At 33.7% G+C, this 11,468-nt stretch overlaps 1 protein-coding gene across 1 annotated transcript; it reads left to right on the top strand.

Annotated features, from left to right (window-relative positions):
• The first annotated feature begins 1,158 nt into the window (after positions 1-1,158).
• On the top strand, positions 1,159-4,858 carry LOC113498145 (circadian clock-controlled protein-like). The gene is made up of 5 exons (XM_026878085.1): positions 1,159-1,383; positions 1,653-1,875; positions 2,840-2,964; positions 3,471-3,623; positions 4,602-4,858. The coding sequence occupies exons 1-5, from the start codon at positions 1,311-1,313 to the stop codon at positions 4,751-4,753; spliced, it is 726 nt and encodes a 241-aa protein (XP_026733886.1). The 5' UTR covers positions 1,159-1,310; the 3' UTR covers positions 4,754-4,858.
• Positions 4,859-11,468: the final 6,610 nt, after the last annotated feature.

Raw genomic sequence — 11,468 nt, 5'->3', positions numbered from 1 at the left:
TCCCCGTACTTGAGCCATCAGTACGTACGATCAAGTTTCAGGAAACGATCCTTTTAAAATGTCAATGTCTTATTGTTTACTTGACTGTCAGCTGATAATATAGTGTCTGTCCTTACTAAGAGACCCTAAATGACTGTTATCGTATGGAAGCGAGATGGAAGATATGCTTTGTAGTATGCTATCTCCTTCCGCAACTTTGACATGCCTGGCTGAAGAGAACATGGTATAGAAATTGAACGGCATTTTGGATAGTCGTCAAAAATGTACAATTAAATGTTTTTATAATGAAATAAATGCGGTAAAGTTTTGACTACTATAAAACAATTTAATATTGAGTAAGTAAATGAGAATGATTTATTTGACACACCGACAAGGCTATCTTATACTTGATGGAAGATTTAGGTACATTGATTTTTTTTTTAAGAAATTAAAATAAATTTCTGGGAAGTGTCTACGGGTAAAGAAAGCTGGAATCAAACGGGAATATCTTTCCCTAACGCTTTTTTGCCATACTTTGAAAGAAATTAAGTAACATATTGATGGCATATTTTAATTAAATATACTTCAGTAAAAGTTACCATATTCAATGTATATTACGATTATATACGTATTTTTTTTAGTATATCAAATGACATTTACACAAATGTTTAGATTAAGTGACACAAAAAATAAAGCATGCAATAAATTTAGAATAATTTATTGCATGCTTTATTTTTGTTGTAGCAAACATTTGTTACATAACTTATATCAATTTATTTTGTCTAAATTAATGCAAGCAAAATGTATGATAGTGTGAATTTGCAATCGTGGCAATTTAAATACCTATGACCGGTTTGAGGTGCTTCAGGCCAGGCACCAGGAAATTATTGCAAACACAGATGACACATATAAAATCATTGCAAAACCCCTTTTACGACGAATATATCTTGTGTAAAACCTCTTTCATTTATTACAATAATTTCTTTAGTCATACGCAATCATAATATTGAGCGTTAAAGTTCTTAAATATAGTATACCTTGACTTATTAATGAACCCTTCATTAATTTATGAAATACATACATTGGTACCTACGCAATGTAACTGGTTTTCAATTTTCGCCCTACGAGACACCAATAAAGTAGTATTGTACTGTAACCTCCTCCGTTGTTGACATTACTTGGCTGAATGAAATACAACAATAGTGGTTAAACAAGAAAAACTTTGCGTGATATTTAAAAAAGGAATGATAATCGCGCTTAATTTGGCCGGACCTTCTGATTATTGATCAGTGTAAGACTGGACCTCAACAGTGGATAACGACTCGAGCAAAATGTTTAAAATGATTGTTTTATATTCAATAGTTTCGGCATTATTTATTCATGGAAGTTCTGCAAAGGTTGCACGTGAGTAAATTGAACTTTTGTTGCTAAAAAAACTAAATACTACCATACTACTACTAAATATTTACTAAATAACTGTCTTGTTAAATAAAGTGAAATCTTTTCGAATCAGTGAAAAATAAACATAATATTTATTTAAAAAAGCTTATTTATTTTTTTGATGTAGATTAATTAATGTTTATATTAACAAACATAATTTACTATTCCAAATAAGATTTTCCTTAAGTATTATGTGTGGTCTAAATAATAATGTTTCAATCATTTACTTGCAGCATCGTACATCAAGACATGCCCGGGTCTTAAATCAGACTGTTTGAAAAAAACCATAGAAGACACATTGCCTCATTTCGCGAAAGGGATTCCCGAACTGGGGATAGCTCCTATCGATCCATTGGCAGAAGACCACGTCAAACTTATTCTTCCTGGAGGATTCAAGGTCGAATTACATAATGGAACTATGACCGGACTGAGGAAATGTGACATTGAATCTGTTTCGTAAGTATTCATTTGTTTTGAGTGATCTGATTGCTAGATAGGAGTCGTAGGGTTAATAATATCTTTAGCATTAAGGTAAAATTTACCGTGTGTGTAATTAGTACCTAATTGTTATTATAATTAGATCTTCTTACTCAGACATCATCAGAGATTTCTTTCTTAATTTTTTCAAGCTTTCGTATCTACAGTATTTATATCGCATTTCTAAAATTTACAACAAAATTTGTGAAACAGACAATAAATTTGCAACAATTCATTTGTTAAATTTTTGTGATCGAACGAATCTTCTTTCCATGGCATTTGACTCATGAAGTAATAAAAGCCTCCAAATTTCGCATTTTATTATTTTTATAGATGTTACTAAGTCAACAAAAGTAATACCTATAACCTGTTTTTGGAAGATCACCATTTGATATACTTCCGTTGATACCAGTTATTTTACCATAAATATTATTAAATTTTTGTATTTAATAGCAGTTTGCAAGATTTTTCAAACATAATATAGCTAACTAAAGCGTTAACAGTTACAAGGTGGAAAGCCTCATAAAAAAATCATGAAAATCCTCTATACAGGGAAATGGTCTAAAATTGTAGTTACCGGGATCGTGTTGTCATCCGGAAGTTTAAAAATCGAGAATAGATTTTTTCTCTCTTGCATAAGCATAAGCTAATGGGTTAAATTGATAATATAACTAATGGGTTAAATTGCACGCGCTTATATCTTCAACCAAGACTTTGATTAGAAAAAATGTATGTCATATGTAAATTCTAGATTGTAAAATGTAACATTTCGGTTTTTGCCTTGATAATTCAGGAAGCAGTTAAGCCTGCGCTCAATTTATAGCCTAGATCGGTTACTAAAGCTTGCCTTGGGACATCAGCAAAGCGAGTGAAACCACGGTGAAAAATATATACCTAATTAAAGCTTGAATAGTTGCTAATAGATTATGTATTTCAATTCCAGGTACGCAAACAATGAAGCTAATATGTTAATGCACTGTAATCTCACGATTAAAGGAGTTTATAAGGCGTCAGGAAGAATTTTGATCGTATCAATCAATGGTGATGGAGATGCTAAAATCAAAATCAGTAAGTAATTCAAAAATAATTGATAACTCGTTACAGTAACCAATTTCGAAACGTTCAGGAGACCAAAGTGCTTAGAGAGATGGCATTCCATTTTCCCATTCATGAAAATGAATTAAAACCTCAATACTGAAAACTCTAAAAAAATATTCATGCTGTTAGGATGTTACAGTTCAGCTGTTGGTGTAGTGGTTAGTGGCCCCAGCTGCTATACCGAAGGTGGTGGGTTCGATTCTCCACGATTTTCTACCAGGACAATTTTTTCTGTGCATATTAGCGTATCAGCACGACATTTTTGCCATGTTTGGGTGCAATTAATCTATAATATACATGTATTTAGAAATATGAGTTTATCAGTTGCCTAGTACTAATGATACAAGCTTTGCTTGGTTTGTGACTAGAAGGCGTTGTCTGATAGTTGTGGAATATTATAGTTATTATTTTATTATTTATTCATGTGTTAACCGAATTCATGATATTAACATTTAACATATTTTTCTTTTGAACAGAAAAATTAAAGCTCGTAGCCAAAATAAAGTTCCAAGACAAAGAAAGAGATGGTGTTATCTATCATGAAGCCAAAGACTTGAAAATTGAGCATGAATATGGAGACAAGGTTATCTTCAGCTTAACGAACTTGTTCCAAGGAAACCCTGAATTAAGTAAGTGAATATTCTGTTATAGACGTCTTAGATGGTTGCAAAGATGTGTGAAATGGGGGGAACTCGTCTGGTATCAATAGAAGAATGCGAAATAGAGTACACCAGTAATAATAGTACTTGGATTTTATGAAGAACGTAGATACCTAGAGAAGATGTTGAGTTACAGGGTTAGGTAATTAGCTTTTGAGGGATATCTGCCTAAAGTTTTTTCCTGTTCTGGGTCTGTAGCTAAAGCTGACAAATCAAAGTCTGCTTGAAGCAGAGGAATAAAAAAACAAAATTTGTGCATATGTCATTCGCATATTTAAAATTTTCTATTCGTTGTCTAGTGCGATTTTTCATAGCCATCTAGAAGGTTGTATGCCTATGTGTAATTAAATCAACGTTTTTAGACTACCAGAGTCGGTACAAGAAATCTTTCAAAAGACATATTTAATATTCGTCAATAATCTTGAAGCCTGATTTATGATAACCGGTATAAGTTTATGTAAGAGGCAAGCGACAAGTCAAGGCCAACCAGAACTTTTGCACATAATTGAGTAGCCCCATATTAAGGAAATAAAAGACATTTATTACCATATTCAAAAGAGAAAAATAAACTGGTACTTTAAAAGTTTTTTTTTTATAGAATCATATTGAATTTATTTTTGAACAACTATAAAAAAATATATTTTTTTTATTTTTTATTATGCTTTATGAGAAGTCTATTTAAAAAAATAAGTGACAAAAACAGAATTTATATTTCCTTTACGATGTGGCGTAGGATAAAACGGTAAAAATTAAGAATAAAAATATTTTTTTCAGACGCATACTAATATAGAGTACCAGTACCAGTGTGTCTCGATATATTCTAATACAGATTATTGTAATATTTATTCTGACTACTTTCGGATGAAACTGAAGTCCTTAATCATAAACTGACGCGGCGGCAGAGTCGCGAGTAGAAATATTCCTAATGATTTTCCAATTGTTTTACAGGTGAGGCGGTTCTACAATTTTTGAACCAGAATTGGAAACAAATAGCGGAAGAGTTTGGACAACCCTTAGTAGATAGGCTAGTGAGTATTGTATCGAAAATTATTACCAAGTTCTTTACTGTTGTACCTAAAGATGAACTGTTTGTTGACTAAGTAATTGTAACTTGAAATACTTTAAGATTAGTATTGTATGTAGAGTCAGTAACAAAAGATGATAAATATAAAAACTGCACGCAAAGCCGAGTGGAAAATGTCGATCTTTAATTCGCGCATAAGACGATGCAAAACAAAGACAAAAATTCTCAGTGCACGAGTCGTTAAAAAGATTCCCAAAATACTTTAATATTTTTTTTTTAACTTCATGGTACAGCTATAATCATTGGTGCAATTATCATTTAACTTATTATCGCAAAGAGTATAAGGTAGTAAGTGTAATTGAAATTGAGATTCAATTTCAATTTACCTTGGACTTCACTTTTGTTGCTGACTGTACTTGGTCATGTAAATTTAATTAAGCTGATAAGTTGAAATTAATATATGTAAATTGACATAAAAATGTGAAATAAATTTGAATATACGAAATAATCTGTGTGTGGTAAGATGGTAGTAATAAGAATAATGAGACTTTTATTCATAGTGATAAATGTTACTTGTATTGATATTACAACGAAATTCTGTTACGAAATATATCTAAAAGAAACACGATGTCGTATTCGAAGAAATGATTATTGTAATAGCACCTGTATTATGAAAGCCTTGCACAGGCCTTTACTTGTCGTGAGAGCGAAATGATGATACACAGCGTAGAGCAGCGTCTCTTTCTCTCAACAAAATAAGCCTTGCTTTGAGTGCTCATGGTACGTCGTATCTACATTATTAAGCGTTCTATCTCATGTTGTCATATTAAAAAAGTAACTCACCTGGAGAAAGGAATATGGAAATGTGAACTCTCCCCAAACAATATCCTTAATGAGACCTGCAAAACATATGGTTTGTGTTAAATGACAGTGTGAAATGTCAAAAAATATGTTTGAGTTTAATACACTATGAAGCGTGTGAGAAAAATTAATAACACCACAAAAATGTTTTCATGGTAAGTTCATTATTCAGTGATGCTTGTTACCCCGTGACCGTGTCCGCTCATGACGTGGATGGACTCCGGTTGGGTCTGAAACTAGTCGGGAAATCCCGATGAATGCGCGTGAGTAAGTGTTGCATCATTTAATAACAAAATATAGTGTTTTTTTTTATAGAAACTGCTTCAGAATTCGAATTATTTGAATTCAATTAACATCATCTCAACACCTTTTTTTAAATTACTCTATTAACACACATACACTAAATACGTCACGAAAGTATTACGATACTTAAATGTTACTTTTCTTTCTGTCATTAAAATTCTAACCAAATTGATACAAAATATATGTCTTCAATACATAGTTCGTAAGGTAACGAGATCATCCGCGACCTCGTACGAGGCGAAGCCTTTTGATATTGTACTCAGTGTCACGAAGTCTTATTGGCAAGTTACACCTTACGTATAAAAATATAGAGTACTTTGAAATATTTTTTCGAACGCTATGGAAAAAAAACGCTTCATGATTCTTGACCAAACTGGCACAATATTAACGATAACCTGCGTAAAATTATTATTTGAGACCCCCGACTAGTTTAGACTCTAGACAATTTCTCATTTAAGAGTTCCGCCCACTAGCCCATTCGCAAGCCAAACTTATTAATCTTATTCAAATAAATAAAAAGTAATAAAAAATCCTTACCCACAGGAAAATCGAACGGGTATATCAGATAAAAGAATTCAGACATGAACTGAAACGGATGGAACCCCTCCTCGAGTTTCAGCGCCGGTATCAAATATTTTTGTTTCTGGGGCAGATCACCAAACCTTATTTTACTTCTGTCTTTTTCTTCAAACCAATCCTCTGTATAACTTGCCACTACATCACTTTCGGTTGCTTCACTCTGCGTTGTATTAAATATATCCACTTGGTCCTCGAAAATATCCCTTGTTATTGGTATGACTTGAACTGTTGTTGTAGGTAATGTGGATGATGTGACTGTCACTGCAGTGGTAGTAGTAGTAGTAGTAGTAGTCGCATCCCTAGTTGTTTTTTTAACCACTGTTAGATCAGGTTTCTGCTGACGTCTTTCTTCTGACTTGGAATTCAACAAGTTATTATATTTCTCCAACCAAGCCTTTCCTGCCGTTGAGTTTAATTTTAAATTACCAGCATCCCGTTTTCGCCATAAACCTCCGAGTTCGTCGCGTCTTTGAGGACTGTAGTCATAATTATCAGTCTCAATATCAGCATCTACAGGTTTCACAATGTTTTGGGGGCTTTCGTTGAAATTTGTTTCGAGACAATTATCCCAAACTAAAGCTTCAGGTTTTATCAATCCAGTTTCCTTAGATATTTGCAAATTTCCATCGGTATTTTCCAAGCCGCTTTCATCTGAAAGTAATTTGATGTTGCCTTCGTGCGCATTTTTATCATTATTAGATTTCTTGTTTTTCACCGAGTAAATTGTGGAGATTGGTTGGAAATTCTGTTCTGGTACGTTCAGAGAGGTAGTTGCGGTGCCGCCAATGACATTCAGATTGTTTCCGGCGGAGGCCGCAGGCGTCGTTTCCGATGTCGTTTGAATTTGTTGGATTCGCGATGGAAAAATGGCAGAAACTCGTAGTCCTTCTGGTAAACTGTTTATTTCGCTGGCCTCGTTCAACACTGTTAAGCTGGTTTGTGAGTTAACTTGATTTATGAGAACTGCGAGAATTATATAAATTGTCGCCATAGCGATGTCATATTTTTGTTAAGTATTTACGTAGTCCCGCGACTGTGTATCGTAAGTAACGACGGTTGACTGAGTCGTGGGGTGCGGGACATTGAACGGGGGATTTGTAGCACTTAGCAGTCTGCCCAACGACGTTGCACAATCGTATCACGACGCTCCTATTGAACCTTTACTGGATTACGTGGAGAGTACCTTATAGAACATTATATTTACTATTTATTGATTAAAATATTTTAATACGCGTATACACCTGCATAATTCCACAATTCCGGAACTCATGATCTGGTAGGTATTTTTTAAATGCCTGAGTAATATCAAAATCGTACCCAGTTTAAGCTAAATTTTGAGAACGGACATTCATTTTGATTGCCGAATATTTTAAATATCTTTTTCCAATTGAATGAATTTACTAACATTGGAAAACAGAGTTATGTTAGTCAGTAGTCCGTTATGAATAATATATTATGCAAGTCATAAAAATAATCATTTCATATGTGACCACATGCGTGAAATTTAGTGATGAAACAGTAGTACAAAACATAGAGTCCCTAACATTAACGATAGCTAGTTCAGAATACACGAAATAATATTTACGGAAAAGTGGTTTTAAATTACACTTGCTTAAAGAAAACTTAAAACCTCATTGGATTAAGGTAAAACCAATGAAAGTGGATAATCTTAGATTAAAAACATGCAGTAATTGTGGTAATTATGGTTACTGTATATCTAACCATAGTTTTAATCCTAAGATTATTTTAAGGAAAGCTTTACTTGACGTCATGTGTCTTGTAAAGTTCCTTATCGATTTAAGGATTATTGTCAGTTTCAAGGACTTACAACGGCTTTTAAAATAACAAGTATAGGTGCATACATGTTTACATTGCTAACACCTACTACCTTCCATTTTAAATATACCTAAGACTGTATAATATATGTTTTAGAACTTAGAAAACAAATTACATTTGCAGTATATGTGGACTGCTTTTATGTAGTGTAGCTCTCATAAAAATACTAAGATACAAAACGTTAATATTATCCTTGATAATAAGGATCAAGGCCGGGACAACCAGATAGGCGTGGCAAGGATAGGCTGATAGTTCCAGAGGTTATACGGAACAATTATATAGGAAAAGATCAATTATTTTACCTTTTATAATATAAGCATATTAAAAATAACGGTGTATTTTTTGGGAAAGACTATACACATATTGCAAATCATAAATGAACCTTTACCTAATTTAAAACTAATGAAGCTTATAAATTCAAACAAAAGCAAAACATGATCGCAATCTGCATAATACAGTAGTACAAAAATCTCATACAACTTTTCAGCCAGGATTTCGTGAAAACGTTACGTACCTAGTCGAATAGGCTCTTCTCTACAAAAACTCTCATATAAAATGCATGCAACGGCTCCTAACCTACATCGTTATTAATAGTCAAGTGGGTGTGCCTGGCCTTATTACCGCGTACCTACTTTAATTTTAAACCTGACGTGTGTATCACCCTAAAAATTGTGCTGAAAGTTACTGGAGCTTTTTAAAAGAATTCCCTTACAAGCATTTTCTAAGGTAAGTCTCGTGCAGTTCTGAGAAATAGTGGTTTATTGCGCTTTTCCTCGACGGAAATTTTCAACGTTGTCATGATCTACGTGCGTCCTAATATGATTATGAGTTATATTTATGGTCTAGTTTGGGAGGAGAGGGTCTTGTGTGATCGTTAAATTACGTTTTCAATATTATAATAATATCTATTAAGATGGTCTCCAAATCATAATTTCCTATATTTAATATGTGTCATTAAAAACATCTTGGTGAATGAATAGATCTACCAGCATTACCTCGTTATATGTATCCTTGTTTATTTCTATAACATCTAAAACTGTGATGATTATAATATCTATGAAAAAGACTGTTACGCTCTGCGTTTTAATTATACTCCTACAAGAGAAATACCGTAGATGAAACGTAGAAATATTCCATATTTTATCTGTGTCAGTTGACAGTTGTTTAAGCTTTCATGACTTTGTTCTTTACAAAGCAATGACAGCTAATGTCATTGTGACATGTGTTGCTTATCGTTTGTTCTAATTTAAAAGTAGCACAGATAGGCTTGCGGTTCATTTTGATGTAGAGGAAATTATTGTATCTGTGTTATAATATTAACTATGCTTGTTCAAGATAGAGATAGGGATGAAATATTGGCAGTTAACATCAACTCTACAACTCAACTCTGTTTTGATAAGAACCAAACTTAAATGGATACTTGCTAATTTCATCATCATTAGCCTATTGCAGTCCGATGCGATTACTCATAGACCTTTCCAGAGTACTCCACCTAATTGCCTAAATTCATCGTGAAAATAAACAGGCTCTTGAAACAAGTATAACGTGAAATTGCAATCCTGAATATAGTAAAGAATCATTGCAAGTGTTCTAATACTCAAAATAACCTAGTAAGTACTGAAAGAATACCGATGAGCGAAAGAACTATCAAAACCATTTTGTCGTAAGTAGTTAAGTCATAACATCACATCGAAACTCTACTTTCAGCAAATCCTCACAAATGGCGGCAAGACAAACAGTTCACAAATAACTTTACACTCCCTTGAGCACGGAAGCGGGTGTATTCATCCTCTTTTTTTTCGTATCAAAACGCAAATGACATGTAAAAACAAATTTCCAAGTAGTTACCGATCGGATTTCCTTTGCATCCATACATACGGTATTTGAATACAGAGTCTGACCTGAATAATTCATTCGACTTGTACGCGGGCTCAACGGATACTATTTGAAATGCAATCGCGCTTTATGTACGACTTTGCAAGTGTTTGACACTTTTCAAAACCGATTTACTTTATGGATTTAAGATAAGATGTTGTGATCATTATTTTGGATGTATATTTTACTTTCGAGATATTGTTGCTTATTTATTCGTTTTTTTTTAGATCTCTCTTTACTCATATACCATGTATACCTACGCTGACTATTTTACAAAAGTCACGTCTAAGGTATACAAAAGATCTTTAACGGCCTGATAAGAAGTAACAAAAATCTTAAATCCTAGAAATTGCTTGTGAGTATTTTAACACAAGAGCTTACTCGCACCTAAGCAATGCAATTCTTTGTTTGATACAAGTAGAATATTTCTCAGCATAAGTGGGATCAAACCTTTAAATGCGCGCATGGCGTGTGACAGCAATTTGAATACCGTAAACATCGCGCTTCAGGTCTCAACCATTCCTAAGCATTCCTCTAAAAATCACCTTTCGAAACGTCGCAAGCACCACTTGACAGTTCACAGCAATATACACTTTAAAAGCAAAGGTGTGAAAAGGGTGAAGTGACTTTTCGCGTGGCCGACGAAATGGGGGCACGCGGCCGTTACTGTGTGTATGTGTGTTGAGTAAACACACTGCTTTTCTTTTGGCTGAGGTTTGCTCGAGATTTTTTTTAAAAGTAAATTGACTGGTCGCAGGTGGTTGAAGGGAAACGGGTCAGCGGGTCTCGGTGGCGTGTCATGTTCATGTATCACCAGGGACGAATTTGCGGCATGACATATTTTAAATTTATCGTTCCAAATTCAGTGTCGTATACTGCGAACTTTGGTGCTAATACAGAGAGTCCCTGGTAATACAAGAACAAGACATTTCAGAACTTTATTGATACCAATATTAAAACTTTAGGAAGTACAATATCTTCTTTCGTACTTATCATTTTACTTATCTAGATGTTCTAAGATACCAAAAGAAGTCTTAATCCATGCTCGTATATCATGAATATCCGAAAAGCATATTATTTTTGGATCAGTCAATAATTAGGCGATAAAACTCAGAATCACATCTAAAGGGCCTCTTGAGACGGTTCTGAAGTATCAAGGGGTTCATCATCTCTCATTTGAATAGGCTTAAGTAGTTGCATTCGATTCAAATAAAACCTACTGAGACTCTTTGTTAGTTTTTCGAAACCCTCAATTAAAGTGTCTCAAGTGGAGCCATCGTATTTTTAAGGGCTTTATTGAATGTGATTGACGAAAATGCGTATAATTAGAATAGTAA

The sequence above is a fragment of the Trichoplusia ni genome, chromosome 10 (genome assembly GCF_003590095.1).
Source record: "Trichoplusia ni isolate ovarian cell line Hi5 chromosome 10, tn1, whole genome shotgun sequence".
In the NCBI taxonomy this organism is placed as follows: domain Eukaryota; kingdom Metazoa; phylum Arthropoda; class Insecta; order Lepidoptera; family Noctuidae; genus Trichoplusia; species Trichoplusia ni.
The sequence above is the reverse complement of the archived record's forward strand: the minus strand, read 5'-3'. Positions and strand labels throughout refer to the sequence as shown.